General features: G+C 45.0%; 3 protein-coding genes across 3 annotated transcripts; 2 read left to right on the top strand and 1 right to left on the bottom strand.

Moving 5' to 3' along the window:
- The first annotated feature begins 3162 nt into the window (after positions 1–3162).
- On the top strand, positions 3163–6802 carry LOC108061973 (uncharacterized). The gene is made up of 2 exons (XM_070214581.1): positions 3163–3679; positions 4616–6802. Exon 2 carries the CDS (start codon positions 4627–4629, stop codon positions 6613–6615), a length of 1989 nt encoding a protein of 662 aa, XP_070070682.1. The 5' UTR covers positions 3163–3679; positions 4616–4626; the 3' UTR covers positions 6616–6802.
- Positions 6803–6811: 9 nt separating this feature from the next.
- On the bottom strand, positions 6812–10098 carry Liprin-beta (liprin-beta). Its single transcript, XM_017148446.3, has 3 exons — positions 9691–10098; positions 8719–9638; positions 6812–8662 (listed from the first exon to the last, which is right to left on the bottom strand). The coding sequence occupies exons 1-3, from the start codon at positions 9871–9873 to the stop codon at positions 7759–7761; spliced, it is 2007 nt and encodes a 668-aa protein (XP_017003935.2). The 5' UTR covers positions 9874–10098; the 3' UTR covers positions 6812–7758.
- A 2489-nt stretch (positions 10099–12587) lies between these two features.
- Positions 12588–14687, top strand: TpnC73F (Troponin C at 73F). Its single transcript, XM_017148450.3, has 5 exons — positions 12588–12704; positions 12775–12892; positions 12954–13010; positions 13727–13978; positions 14337–14687. The coding sequence occupies exons 1-5, from the start codon at positions 12693–12695 to the stop codon at positions 14363–14365; spliced, it is 468 nt and encodes a 155-aa protein (XP_017003939.1). The 5' UTR covers positions 12588–12692; the 3' UTR covers positions 14366–14687.
- Positions 14688–15027: the final 340 nt, after the last annotated feature.

Raw genomic sequence — 15027 nt, 5'->3', positions numbered from 1 at the left:
CTAAAAAATAAAGTTGCAAATAATAAACTTTTACCATAAAAATATCATTCAGCCGCTCGTTTCTTATTTCGCATTATTCTCGTTCTTATTCCACCGATATGGCAGGCCTGTCTTGAAAATATTGGCCACCTGGCCAAATGGCTAGCAGAACGAATGCGAATCTGATTTGAATGGAAGCCGAACCAAGCGGCAGTTCGCATTTTTGAAGCTCCGCATTTGCATATTCTACCGCGAGTTCTAACCGGCTGATTTTCGTACAATAAAATCAGACTTCGACGAAGAAATTATGATCATAGTGAAGTGAGCCAATCCCAAGGGAATAGCTTTCGATTTCGGCGCGTGAAGAGTGAACTTGAGGCAAGGCCAGGCCAAAGACTCGGTCGGTCGGATAGAATTCGCAACCGACATGGCCAACAAACCGAGGAGCGTGGGCGATTGAAGTGGCAGTTATGGCCATAAATACAAATATGTACGTTCGCGTAAGCAGGTATTGACTGTGAGTGTCGCTCGATAAACATGCTAGCAGATATCAGAAGCAGCAGCAGCAACAGCAGCAGTCGCACAGTCGCAGCTGCCGAATAGATGTGCAATATTCAAGAGCTCCGCTCCGGATCCGTAGGTTGGACGCCGCTGGCCGACCGGTGATGTAAGCTCCGGTTCTGGGTTGCCGCTCACCGATTACCGCTCGTCTAACCGCCGTCTAAGCCAACTGTAGAATGTAAAGCTTCTGCAGGTCGCGAAAAACTCGCCCACCCACTGCCAGCGGCCGAGCGTCATCATCGCTGCACAGTGATCTCTGCGAAGTTCGGTCTTGCACGCGATGCGAAGCAGTCGCAAGGCGATCGACGGGGAATGCCATTCTTTCCGGCTGAAAGCGGGTAGGTATTACCGAGTGATGTGATCAATAAGGCACCTTATCGCCTCCGGGCAGCCAAATGAGTCGCTTGAAGAACACTGCCCCAAAAGGCGTGTTTTTGCTTTTGGCCAGTGGCTGTCGCATTGTGCCTTGCATTCTGATGTTCCCAGTATCGTCAGCAGTGGCTTCGGATTGCGCAGCAGAGAAAGTGATTAGAGGTGACTTAACCCACTACTGGGCTGAAGAGCCCATGACCTACTGTAACAATGCTGTCAGCAATTCACCAATTTGGGATAAATAAAAACATGACAGCAACAAGATTTTACCAAAGCAATGGCGTCACACTTGTTTGAATGTTATTATACATAAATTATTTAAGTAAAATTGAGAAAGCAAGTCATTTCTTATCAATCATGGTTGTCGCGACAATAAATAAATGGAGTGAATCATTTGTAAGTGGATTTGTGATTTTAGGGCAACATTTTTTTATTGATATAATTTGGCCTGTTTTTTTTTTTGTTGGTAATATATTGATTAATATAAATTACATTTTGAGAATCTAGTTGTTTAGTCTTGTTTTTAGTTTTTGAGAATTTATTTAGATTTAAACATGGTATCTAAGGGTTTGTTACAATCAGGAATGGATCTGCCCGAAAATCTCTTTGTTACTAAAAGCCCCAATTTGAATTCATTACCGAAACTTTCGATTTGATGTAAATATACTTAGATATATGATTAATTTCGATTCCTAGCGCTCTTTGATAAAATATAAATGTTTCTTAAAAAATTTAAAACTAAATTTAAATTTAAAAAATTTTTAATTTTTTGAAAAATAATTGCGTTTTAACTAACTTGAATTCGAATGCTAAGAATTGCATATAATCTGACGTCTAGAAATAATCATAAGTCTATCATGAGAGTTAGCACTTAAGGGGTTATATACCTTTTTTGAGCGAAAAAATTGAGGGAACTTTGGATTTTTTTTTGGTGTGTAGCAATTATTTTATGACAGTGAAGTTATTATTTATTGATAGTACATGTTTTTATCGAAACAACAAGCCTTTGTTCTTGAAAAAATATGAATAATTTACGAAGTTATGGCAATTCTTTCGGAACCCTTTTTTTTTTATAGCGGCTTGCGGTGACCACGATGGAAGTCAAGCAGGTCAACTGATATCAAAAAACCAAAAATTTTTAGTTAGTATAGTATTTTTTCCAGTTCGTGAACGATTACTTTTAAAAATATTTCCTTTTATCTGCATACAGTAACAATTTTTCCAAAAAGTTGATTTTTCAAGTTCTAAAAATTTTATTAAAAAATTCTGATCTGCGAAATTAAAATTGACGCATAAAAACTGAATCGTTCACGAACTCGGCACAATCATTACGAATAATTTAAAAAAAAATTGAAGAAGATCGATCAAATAGTTCTTGCGCAATCGTGGTCACAGCGAAGGCACTTTTGGAAAAACACGACTTTGAGATAATCGCATTCAAAGTTTTACGTTGACGTTGCAACTATTGAAGTCGAGCGCGTCAAAACGCTGTTTTCCTATCGAACTATTATTCGGATCTGTATGAAAATTTGGGAAGATGTTCTCTAGAGGATATACTTTAAGATTCAGCAAAAAAAAAAATTTCGTTTTTTTGAAAAAAAAAAAGGTATATAACCCCTTAAATGATGTGATTTAAAACTATAAGACTTAAAAACCAAAAAAACTTTTAAATATTTTCTTAGACATTCCGACCAATTAGTTGATCCTTTCTCGCTGTGTACCCACTCCAGGTAGAACCGGAGATGACCTATATTGCCATGTGCTCTGCCCGAAATAGAGGAATCGCCTCGATCCGTTGTCTATTTCGGGAGGTGTTTTTCTCTTACTTTCCTTTCCTTGCCCAAAAAATCATAATCCGAAAGAGGCGCAGGCGATTCTTAGTTGCCCTAACCCGAAGTATTATAGCAAGGTGCTATAAATAAAACGCCATCAAAACTGAGCGAACGCATATACGCATAGCCACCGAGAAAGAGAGCTAGGTGGTGAGGTGATCGACCAGGTGATACCCTCTGTGTGATTTGGGGAAAACTGCTCCCATTGCAGCCGAGAACCTAAACGGAACCAATTTGTTTTCACCCTGATCTGCTGATACAATAAACAAGTTGGCGCACAAACAACCCATGAATGAAAAACAGCGAAAAATACGCTTTTTTTGAAAATTCTTTCTTCTTTTTGGCTGCCGCATTCTGCGTAGTGTTGTGTTGGATTGGCTGATGTTTGTCCGATCGGCCGGAGGGGAGGGGAGGGGCTGTTGGTCTTCTATATGGCCGGCAACAAGTTGGATTTTTCTAAAAATGAACACTCACGAAATAGCTTCGTCTTTGGCGTTAAATGCGGACCACGACATCCATCGGTGTCGAGCAGCGACAACGCATCTCAGCCGAAGAGCGGCGGAATTTGATTTGATTTTCTTCTTTTTTCACTTGGCCCGCTCGCCGTCCGATTTTCCTCTATTGTGTGTGGGGCGTGCTCTCCCCAGCGGTCCATCTAAGGAGCATATTCCGAAGAAGCGATGCTTTCCGCGACTCGGCTTTCCCGCAACTAGTTGCGTTTTGGATGTCAACACGATGTACACGCGCACAGCGGCGATTTTGGTCGGAAAACTGCCACTGGCAGCGTGAAGTGATCTGTGGACTGTGGACCCTGACGACCCGGAGCTTATCCAGCTGGGATTGCCCGGACATCTTGAGCCAAGACTGAATTGAAGAGGGCACCCGAAAGATACTCATATTTATCCGGGGCACCTTACACCATACCAACGACCGAGGTAATAGCAACTCCCTAATAGCAACTCCCTAATAGCAACTCAACGATATCCGACCACTGGATACCCTAGTCAGCCATTTAGACCTTTTATGGGCATGCTTTTGGCCCAGGGAATCGAATTTCATGCACAAAAACAACATTTCGGTTTCGGAGCGAAGATCGCGATGCGTTTGTGTGTGTTTCGCGGAGAGAGCGCCACTTGCCAGTTCCTCGTAGACATTTAAATAGAATTCCCGTGCTGGCCACCGATCGAGAGAGAGATCCTCCGTTTCTCTGTCCCTCCTCCTCCCCTGCCGGCGATCATCAAAATAACAACACAAACCGAGGCAGAAACGTGTGCTTCTCACGTCGCGTATACGCAACGTATTCCTTCGATTCATATTTACCTCAAACTTGACTGTGACTTCGTTTATGCTGTGAGAATCATGATGTTTTGAGAGCGCGTTATGAAAGTATCTCCTGTTTATGCGACTGTTGAGGTGAGATAAAGCCGATTAGTCACCGCAGATAAATTAATTATAAATTAAATTATAATTATAAATTAGTTATGTTAGCTGTGGTTTACCAACTCATGCATTAAGACTATAAATTCAGTCTTAATGCATGCAACTTTCGTGTGTTTTCAAAATCATGATATGGCTCGCATAAATACAGTACGTGTTTTAATTAGGATGGCTGTTGGATATACTCAATGGATTCCATTGTTTTAAAATTCTAAACTCACATTCACTAATAACTCGGATCTCTCAACTTTTAATATTCTTATTTTTACCACTATTTCTTTTCTTTTTAATTTTGTTCATGATAAATGCTACGTATAAGCAACCTCCAGTCATTTACGACCATTTCCTTTTTTTTGGAAAAACTGGCATTGCGTATACGCCGCATACTCCAATGATATTCCAACTAACTACTTTCCCTCTCAATTCCCTTTCAGCCAGAACCAGGATGCAGGAACTGACGCGAGTCTGCGACCTGAACGGCAGTGCTGGCAAAGCAGAGTTGGTGTCCGTTGCTCCGGCCACCAGCAATCTCGACCAGCTGCTGCCCAACATAAAGTTGGAGCACGACCCCGACCTGGAGGGCTGGCTGCCCACGCCCACGCCGGAGCACCCACAACTGCGGCTGGACCTCAACAGCACCCGGCTGCTGCTGCAGGGCTCCGACGACCCGCTGATCTCGCACGGCGCCACCAGCGATGCCCACGACGAGGACCATCCCTTCAAGACGCTGCTGGCCCGGAAAAGCGCCGTCCACGAGACGCCGCACAACGGCACCTGCAGTCCGCTGACCAAGCAGCAGCTGAAGGCCAACCTGCTGATGGGCAGCCGCAAGGCAAGGCATCCTCCCCAGGATCAGCCCACCACTGCCCCACCACCAGCAGCACCACCACAAAAGACAGTTAGACCCGTGCAAGGTAGGTCCCAAAAAAGAGGCGAGGCGGGCGCCTTGAAGCTGCGGTTCCACCACCAAGCTCTGCCCGCGGAGTACGCCGCCCACTACGAGGCCACCCAGGGTCGAAAACCCTCTAGGCCTGTGCTCCCGCCGCCATCAGCTCCTCCTCCGCCAAGTCAGGCGCACGAAAATGTCCGCAGCTGGCTAAGGAAGATTGCCGAGATCCAAAGGAGTGCGGAGCGCCAGCAGCAGAAGCAGTCAACCACTCCTCGAACTGCAGCTCCGGCCGCTCGATCCTCGCCCATTGCAGCCACGTCGGTGGTGCCGCCAACCAACGCCTCCAACGCCCCCAAGCGCCACTCCCTGAAGTACGCCGACCTGCCCTACATGGGCGAGATCACGCTGGACAACTACAAGCCGCGTCGCGGCCGGAAGCCCAAGAAGGCGGACATCTGCCACCTGATCTACAAGAACTACGGCACCATTGTGCCCGCCTCCTCCGTGGCGGCGATGCCGGTGAGTGCTGCTCCCGCGACGATTTCTGTGCCGCCCGAGGAGCCACTGAATCTCTGCCTGCGCGACCAGAGCGGCGATCGCTTCTCGATCTCCAGCGGCGACAGTGAGAAGCCTACAACGACGACGGATTGTGGCAGCTCCTCCCACCGAACAACGCCACTTGGTAATGGGAAACCCCTGACTTTGGAGCTGACTGGCAACGAGGAGCAGTCCAAGCTGGGCCTCTACTACCAGCAGCTGGTGGAGTCCTGCAGCCTGGGCGGAATGCCTGTGCCCCTGGAAACCATCGAGAAGGACAACCAGCTCTCGCTCAAGATACCCATACCAAGTGGCTTCTTCGCCAACGAGACTGCGCCGCTGGCCATGCGCAAGCGCAAGCGGTCGGCCATCTTCATACCGCCCATGCCCGCCGAGAATTCGACGAGTCCCTCCAACGAGGTCAGCATCTGCAAGTTCAAGTTCACCGGCGGCGCGAAGCCCACGCTGCAGGAGAAGAAGATGCTGTCGGTGGACGCGGAGGGCAACTACCGCTACTACAATGGCACCGGGGACAAGACCATGCGGGGCTACGAGTTCATCTCAAGGGATCAGCAGCAGCAGCAGCAGCAGGGGCATGATAAGCTGTACGTGGATATTCCGCCGCCTTCGAACGACCTCAGTCCAGAGATGCTTCACCTGGCGCCGGAGTCGCCCACGTCCACGCTGCTCCTGCCGCACAGTCCGGTCTCCCAGGGCTCCAGCTCGCAGAGTCCGATGCCCGGACAGCCGCACGGCAAATCCTCGGCGGACAGCGAGCGCAAGCGGCGATCCTCGAGGCGATCCAAGCAGCGCGAGAAGCTGGAGAAGACCTTCAAGGAGAAGGGCTTCCTCATCCAGACGCAGCAGCTGCAGTCCGCCGAAGGCGCCACTTACTGCAAGTTCAGGCAGCTGAAGAAGTTCACGCGCTACCTCTTCCGCAACTGGAAGGACCACATACCGGAGAGCGATCTGGCCAAGCAACCGAGTCAGGAGACCCAGACCACATAGTCCTTCAGCCGCGGGAGATCCGCACAAAGCACTGCCAAAGATTTAAGTTTAAGACCAGATTATGTCGCCGGTGCCAGTCGATTCCGTCCATGCGGGCTGCCCAACGATCCTCAGCCGCGCTTCCTAGTCGTTCATCAGTTTTTCTAGTGCATAATAAAATGTTATTGTTAATAAATCAACTCAATGTTTAACCAAATAACTTTAGCCTTATTATATATTATAGTTTCTAGCAGGGTTCGGAAAATAACACACTCTGTATTATCAACATGTTAAATGTCAAAGTGCTAAGGTCAAAAAAAGTTATTGACATGTGTGTAAAAATTGTAGCTTACATATGTTAGAAACTTAAATAACACACACAGCTCACTTTACGCAACGTGCTTTTAACACAATGAGTTTTTGACATTCATAAACGCTTTGAAACGGTTAAAAATAACAATTAAGATATCCTGGGCCAATATTGATTCTTAATTTTCCCTTCGATTCGTTAATGTCCATAAAATGTAATTTTCATTTGTGTTAAAAACACAGTGTGTAAAAAACACGTCGTGTTAATAACACATTGTCTAAAAAACACAAGTGAGCTGTGTGTGTTAACAATTATTTTTCACATTTTAACACTTTTGTTTTTGACACACATGTCAAAAACTTTGCTCACACTGTAAAATACCATTTTTCATGTTTTTATCTTGTGTGTTAAATTCCGAACCCTGGTTTTTAGTACAGGCTTCTTGTGGTAAAAGGCATCTTAGTTTGTATTTTACAAAATATCCGTCAATACAGTAACGTGTTAGTACAAAAGATAAACTCCAAAATGGGCGATAAGTCTTTAGGGTTATGCTCGCTCTCAAGGTCGTTTCAATGCTATTGCGAATACTTCTCGTTATCATCGTTTTGCTTAGCCTAAATGTTAGTTACAGATAAAGATAAAGATTTCCAAAATGTTTGCTGGTATGCTTGGGTAGACGAAAGAATTTTGACTTCGAATTCGATCGAAAGATGTTTGGAAGATTGGACTTGGATAAATTCTCGCTAATATTGTCGCTCGACTTGTGGATTTGGTTGCGTGATTGGTTCAGGTGGCAGTTCATTCTGGGCCAGGCTTGTGCTTACAACTAAAAAACATTCTCCTCAAATTGTGCGTTAATTCGAGCTCATCGAGCTCTCGTGGTCCTTGCCCGCCTCCGAAAGAGACGACGCCTCCGGCACCCTGGCATTCATGGGGCACACGTACTCCGTCCAGTCCACGTCGCTCTGGCCCTTGGCGCTCTTGCGTCGCTTCAGCGAGAACTGCGTGCGCTTCACCGGCTTCAGCTTGGCCGTTATGTTCAGAGGCTGGTAGCCGGGCAGCGATTCGGCATCCCGCTTGCTCAGGATGACGGGCCGACCCACCAGCTCCTTGAAGTGCATGGCCAGGTGGCGGCGCAGCAGCGACTTGCTCGGCGGTATCGACAGCAGGTCGGCCAGCAGGTCCGCGTTGAAGCGCGGCTCGTACAGCATCAGCGCCCCATGGACGCCGGCACCGCGCAAATTGGGCGTGTACTCGGACAGGTCGATGGTCTGCAGCCAGCCCATGATGCGGTGCGCCGTCCACAGCTCCACGTTGTCCCGATCGGGGCTGGCTCCTCCGCCCTCCTCCTCGCTAACCACCTTGATGGAGCGCCGTATCAGACCCTCTGCGTTCCAGGACATGCGGCGCATGCACAAGATGCCCGCTCGCAGCGAGGCAATGTGCAGGCAGGAGCTGACATGCAGCTGCGAGAGGTCCTCGAGCGTCAGGCGGTGCAGCATGCGACCGTCGACTTTGGCCAGCATGAAGTAGTCCTTGTACTGCGGCAGACCGATGTCATCCAGCCAGCGCAGAACCCAGGCGACATCCAAAACGGACGCTTTTATAGTTAGATCGTCGAACTCCTTGCCAGTCAGCTCATCAATGGCCAGCAGGATCTTCTTTCGGTGCAGCGGCAGTTTCAAGTTGAGCTCTCGTTCGATGTCAACGGGCGAGGCGGTGAAGATCGACACAGAGGGACTCGCCTTCAGCCATTTTCTAAGGAGAGGATAGCTTAGTAACTTTGTTTTGTGACTGCCGGATGACCAACTCACCTGCAGTTGTCCTCGTAGCAGCCCAGGCCCATGTAGCCCAGCCAATTGCACACCTCCTGCACTCCCCAGGTGGTCCAGTGCTTCTCGTTCTCACCGAACAGCGGCGTCTGGGCGCTCCACTCGATGCGTCCGCCGGCGGTGGCCCGGGAACCACCGCGTCGAAACTCCGGTTCGGCCTGCTCCAAAGCGGTCAGTTCGCAGTTGCTGCTGTTGCTGCGCCGCAGCTTGCCGAGTATGTTGCGCAAGCCCCGCGCAGATCGTTCCCGCAGCTTTGGCGAGGGCGTGAACTGCGACATGAAGCTGGAGGTCATGGGATCCTCCACCTGCTGAGGACTATCCTCGATCAGTATCTGTTCGTTGGAGGCGAAGGCCACGTTCCGCTGCTTCCCACTGCTGTTGGCATTCACGTCCAACGCGCGGTTGTTATTGTTGTTCGCCAACTTGCCGTGCGACCTGGGCAGACTGTGAAACTGCGGCTTTATCTGATGCCGCAGCGCCGAGGGCGGCGTCTTGGCCTTTTGGTTGATGTTGCTCAGACTGCCATAAGGAATGGGAACGCCTCCTCCATCCTGCACCTGCTCCAAAGCGGTGCGATGCAGCTTCAGCTCGCTCAGCGCACTCATCAGCTCCAGCTTCTGCGTCTCGAGGGCCGAGCGCGAGATCATCTGGCGCTGCAGCTGCTCCTCCTTGGTGCACAGCTGCTGGCTCTTCTCCGTGATCAGGCCCTCCAGCTCGATGATCTTGTCGGCCTGCTCCGAGACGCGCTCGGCCAGCATTTGGTACTGCAGGGCCAGGCCCTCCTTGTCCCGCTGCAGGCGGCGCATCCGCTCGTCGGAGTCCTGGCGCGGTATGTGCGTCTCCAGCCAGTCGCTGATGATGGCCGCCGTGACGGGATCAGGGGCGGGAGCAGCCAGGCCGACCTGTAATGGGTAAACCAATGAATCTTATCTTTCTCGTGCGAGAGTGACTCACCTGTTGCAGGGCCAAAGCCAAAGTCTTGGCCGTCGACAGAACGTTGGTGGCCGAAATCAGGTTGCGCTCGCTTAGCGTGAGGGAAGCCCCTGCTCCCACCACCGATCCCGATCCGGAAATGAGCCCGTCCATCTGCTGGAGCGCCGCCTCCAGCATTTTGCTGCCCTCCGTCACCTTCGCCATGTCGTCCGATTCCAATCGAAAGCCTCAAAGCCTCGCTAATCCCTGCTGATCGATGTGTGTGGTGTGGCGGCGCCTTATGTAAGCAGCTCAGGCAAGGCACGTCATTTCGCACGCGATGGTGGAAAACGGCATTTATGGTTATTAATTACTAATTGGGAAAAAACTATCACTAAAATAGTTTAGGCCTATCGGGTGCATATCGATTCCCGATATCACGAGGCGTTTCTATCGGTAATTTGTTGTGCTAGCTAGCCGTTTGGCAATAGTCACCCTGTGGTTTTCAGTCCCGTTCGCGGTTGCTGTCTTTGCTATGAACCTTAATTTCGAAAAATTAGTACCAAAATTAGAACTGCCTAAAATTCGAATGAAGTCGACTATAAGTCGAGAGAATAACTGCCAAAAAGAAAGTACCTTATGCAAATTTATAATTGACAGAATAAATCTGGGAATTCCCTAAACAGTTGATTTGCTGAATTGTTACATTGTGGTTAGCTGTTAATCATCTGCTCCATACAAAGTCAACTTCCAAAAATTGCAGCTATTCAACAACTGTAAAATCCTTGAAAACCAGAGCTGTCACCTTTTTTCTTATTAATAATTTTTAATAGTAATAAAAGTAAAAATAAAAATACAAGTTTACATATTTGAAGTTTAAAATTTTACAAGCTTATTCCTAATTATTGTTTCCTAAAATAATTGAGGATAATTGATCATCAAAAAGGATTCCCTCATCTCTGAGGCCACTTGCTTAACAATATTTAACTTTTAATAAAACGTGAGCAATAAAACGTGAAACAGTAGAATGAAGTAAATAAGAAATTACCCCATATACGTCTCAAGTTGTGCATTGTTGCCCACAACGGTGCTTTTTTAAAACAAGTTTGGATAAAGGTAAAAGTTTAAAAAATAGTTACATGCCGTTATATTTTATAACTCCATCAAAAACAAGGAATGACCATAGCTACAAACTTTTAATCAATTGTTCGTAATGAGAACCCAAAAACACAGGGATCCTGAAATAATGAACGCGATGAGAGGTTGGGCCTTTTCCAAAGTACAGCCAGCACTATGTCAATTTTCTTTAGTTCACTGAAATGTTCAAAATTTCATGAAGGTAATTTTTAGAACTATATATTTTTATGAAAAAAATCCACACATTTTTCCTCAGTGTAAGCAAATTTACCCTCCTGACTAGCCGATACACACTCCTAACCTAGCAAACTCACACTCCTGGCTTATCGAAGGCCAAAAACATCGATTAATTGTGTGTGATATCGGTTTTGAAATAAATTTATAAATTTGAAATAAAATTTTTGTATGGTATAATGTTTATAATGTTTTGAAATTCCTATCCCATTGATTTACAATCTCCTTGTAAAAACAAAAACATATTAAGTGTTAACATTATGATTTTAAAATTTTCGGAGCAACAAAAGCCTTTGAATTTTAATGGTAAACTCATCATTTGAAACTAAAAATTTCTTTTATTAAATTAAACCGGACTCATGAGTTTATTAAATGTTTTTTTTTTTGCTTTAAAGATCTTCTGGGCTAACTTACCACATACGAATAAAAAATCATGTTTCTAGCACTTTCCATACGAAACAATTTGTAAACTTAGTAAACTCCAGTATTAATAAAATTGTTAAAAGAAAACATAATTTTATCGTCTTTAGAGATTAAGGTTTTATTGTCATTGTATGCCAATATTTATCAACAGTGACGTTGAAAATATTTGAAATATGCGAGTATTTTTGAAGTCTATTATGTATATCCATTTGCTTGTACACAGAAAGAATTATTCACGATTAAGTATTTGTATTGTCAATTTGAGGATGTACTGATTTTGTGGACAAATTTGGAAAAAACCTAGTACCTTCACCTTGTTGATTCCCTCTGATTTGTCCCCGTTTTTGGAGAAAAAAATCTCTAAAATGACTCAGTATTATTTGAAAAATTGGTTAAATTGATTATATTTTGAGTAAAAAATGATCAATTTGAGTGTAAAGTTCATGAATAATTCTCTCTGTGAACAAATGGACAAGCATTGTATTTGTATTTAAATATTTTAATGCCAAATATGTGTATTTTAACAATTGCGAATAGGTTTAAAAATGTAAACAAAAATGAATGGCATTTTTGGAAATCGAGAACAAGTGTGTACAACATTTCAGATCGTCGCTTTGTTCCGCCCACCTGCGTTGCTCTGGATTTGAGATGGTGCATTGCTCGAGTGACGATTTCTCCAAATCGCTCCCCTTTGTTGTCGTGCATCATCTGGTGGAATACTCTGGGTATATATACCGCCGATCTTGTTGTTTATATGTGGGGACTCGGGGGACGACGCAGCGCAACGCAACGCATCGCATTATAGCTGGCTATGCAGATATAAGGGCTCCCCCTCTTGCTCCACATCCCACTCCATTGGATGCTCCATCCAACCATCCAACAACCGATCACTGGCCATGGAAAACCACTATACGGCTCGTATTCAGTCTCCGGCTTCGGATCGCATTTTATTTTCGCTTTTTCCCATCGCACATTTACAGTTATTTCTAAAAAACAATAAAATTCAGGCAGCGGCGTGGAAAAACGCTACATACACTCCAACGATCCGTATATCCAAAGCAATCGGCATCGTTCGTATTCGTGTTTTTCCGTTTTTCCGTTTTTGTTTTGTGTGCGTGGCAAGTTCACCGATTCTGGTCTATATTTTGGAAAACGCATCCGCGCAGCCTCGTAGTTGGAACGAATATTCCGAGGCGATCGGTTCGTGAGATAAAGCTAAAGAAACAGAAACAATCCAAAACAGCAGCAACATGAGCAGCGTCGTAAGTGATCGAGATCTCTCCAGTCTGCGAAGGATAACTAAGAAATACATATTTTTTTCGGCTATACCAGGATGAAGATCTTACCCCCGAGCAGATTGCCGTGCTCCAGAAGGCCTTCAACAGCTTCGATCACCAGAAGACTGGCTCCATCCCCACCGAGATGGTTGCCGATATCCTGCGTCTGATGGGTGAGTCCTGGAATTCATGGTTTCAGTTAGTAGAAGTACTAATCTCTGATGGGTTTTGCAGGTCAGCCCTTCGACAAGAAGATCCTGGAGGAACTGATCGAGGAGGTCGATGAGGACAGTAAGTAAAAACACTTTATAAATGTGCAGAATGATGGGTGAACTAGAATTTTTAAATCATTAAATACAATTTTAATAACACACTGAACACTAGTAAAAATAGACGCCATATTGTAGCTGAAAAGTTGCATTATTTATGTCAAATAGACTACCAATTAAAATAATTAGCTGAAAATAGTCTATTTACAATTTGAGTGGCATACATTTAATTTAATTCGTTTTAAAATACAACAGGGTGCATTACAATAAAACGAAAAAAGAAGATAAATACTACAAAAAAAAAAACAAACATAGGTATTACAATATAGAAAATAGAAAAATAGTTTTCATAATAATATTTTTCAATATTAATTTATAAATAGCCATTTCTACTCAATTGAACTTAAACAAATGTAATGAACTGTAACAAAAATATCAAATTACACGAAGAAACAAGCCAATGAATATTTAGGAACTAGTATTTAAGTCAGGGAAGACCCATTGGAAAACACTTATATATATCCAGTAATTAAGAAAGCTGCCAAAAAACTATCCTATCCTATCTTTACCCGACTATTACACCAATTCAGAGATGATTCACTATCGACTGATGATCATATTTCAGTTTCGCGCTGTCATTGATTTATGATCATCGGCGCTTCGGGGCCCCCATCATTAGCCAGTGGCTTTCCAGTTGTTTTTCAGCTAATTATATGCCATACATTTCGCTTATTTCAGAGTCCGGTCGCCTGGAATTCGGTGAGTTCGTGCAGCTGGCTGCCAAATTCATCGTGGAGGAGGACGCGGAGGCCATGCAGAAGGAGCTGCGCGAGGCCTTCCGGCTGTACGACAAGCAGGGCAACGGCTTCATCCCCACCACCTGCCTGAAGGAGATCCTCAAGGAGCTGGACGACCAGCTGACCGAGCAGGAACTGGACATCATGATCGAGGAGATCGACTCCGACGGTTCCGGTACAGTGGATTTCGATGGTGAGTGTGTTGCGCCCCCATTCGCTTTCTAGTGGCTTGCCATCCTCCGCCCACATAGAACACCATCCATATAGCGATCATAAATTGCGATGATCTTGAGATCGCGCGCGATCGCTCGATTATGACAGCTTGATCACCGCTCCCATGGAGCATATCGGTCGCTATTTTTAGTCGGGAACGACACACAAATTCGATTCCGAACATATTCCACACGCATCTCTCATTCTCGGAATCGGAATATCGGTATACAATTTTGTTTTCGTGTTTATGGAATATTTATTTATAAATGCATATAGCGGTTGCTCGCGTTCTGTGGCATCGGTTTAATGTCTGCTCTGTCGTTTTGTTTAATTTACAGAATTCATGGAGATGATGACCGGCGAGTAAATAAACGCACTGCGTCTGCCACCCACTCAACCACCCGCCACCCCCGAGGAAAGCCCCCCCCCCACACACACAAGCACACACACTACACACACACACACCTGTTGGGCACACGTTTGTTTGCTCCTATTTGCACACTTGTTTCACTTTTTATTTGCATTTCAAGGGAGCAAACAAATCCACGTACTTCAGTTTGACAATGCCAAACACGAGTAGAAATAGAACTTTTGTACTACTTTTTTATACTAAAAGAGCAACGGAATACTGTGTATGCGAAAAAATGAAAAATAAATGTTATGCTATGGCAAAATAACAAAAAAAAACCCATTCATTTGTTTTCGGATTACTTTTTGCCGCCAAACAAACAAGTCCATCATATATTTCACTTTGATAATGGGGGTAAACAGAGTGGACTTTCCGTACTAATCTGTCGTAAATTTTATTCAGTCTCAAAATATGTGTAGAATTTCCTAGAATTTATAGTACACTTCTCTGTTTATGTTCCTTATATGAATGTTACTTATACTTTTTTACTTACTTTGGAGAAAATCAAAATTTGACAAATAGCAAGGGAACTTAAAATTAATGATCAGGCAATTAGTCACTCGCCTTCTTTTCAGAGACAAATTTGTATTTATTTTATTTTCTCGTCGCATTTGGATTTC

Source organism: Drosophila takahashii, chromosome 3L (assembly GCF_030179915.1).
Source record: "Drosophila takahashii strain IR98-3 E-12201 chromosome 3L, DtakHiC1v2, whole genome shotgun sequence".
Lineage (NCBI taxonomy): Eukaryota > Metazoa > Arthropoda > Insecta > Diptera > Drosophilidae > Drosophila > Drosophila takahashii.
This window is presented reverse-complemented; position numbering and strand designations above follow the sequence as displayed.

Bases quoted from the DNA above. Each gene is read 5' to 3' on its own strand.
- LOC108061973 (XM_070214581.1), top strand. From the start codon at position 4,627: ATGCAGGAACTGACGCGAGTCTGCGACCTGAACGGCAGTGCTGGCAAA.
- Liprin-beta (XM_017148446.3), bottom strand. From the start codon at position 9,873: ATGGCGAAGGTGACGGAGGGCAGCAAAATGCTGGAGGCGGCGCTCCAG. The intron at 9,639-9,690 runs GTGAGTCACTCT...TACCCATTACAG, and splicing joins TGGCTTTGGCCCTGCAACAG to GTCGGCCTGGCTGCTCCCGC. The intron at 8,663-8,718 runs GTGAGTTGGTCA...TCCTCTCCTTAG, and splicing joins TGCTACGAGGACAACTGCAG to AAAATGGCTGAAGGCGAGTC.
- TpnC73F (XM_017148450.3), top strand. The intron at 12,893-12,953 runs GTGAGTCCTGGA...TGGGTTTTGCAG, and splicing joins CGATATCCTGCGTCTGATGG to GTCAGCCCTTCGACAAGAAG. The intron at 13,011-13,726 runs GTAAGTAAAAAC...CGCTTATTTCAG, and splicing joins CGAGGAGGTCGATGAGGACA to AGTCCGGTCGCCTGGAATTC.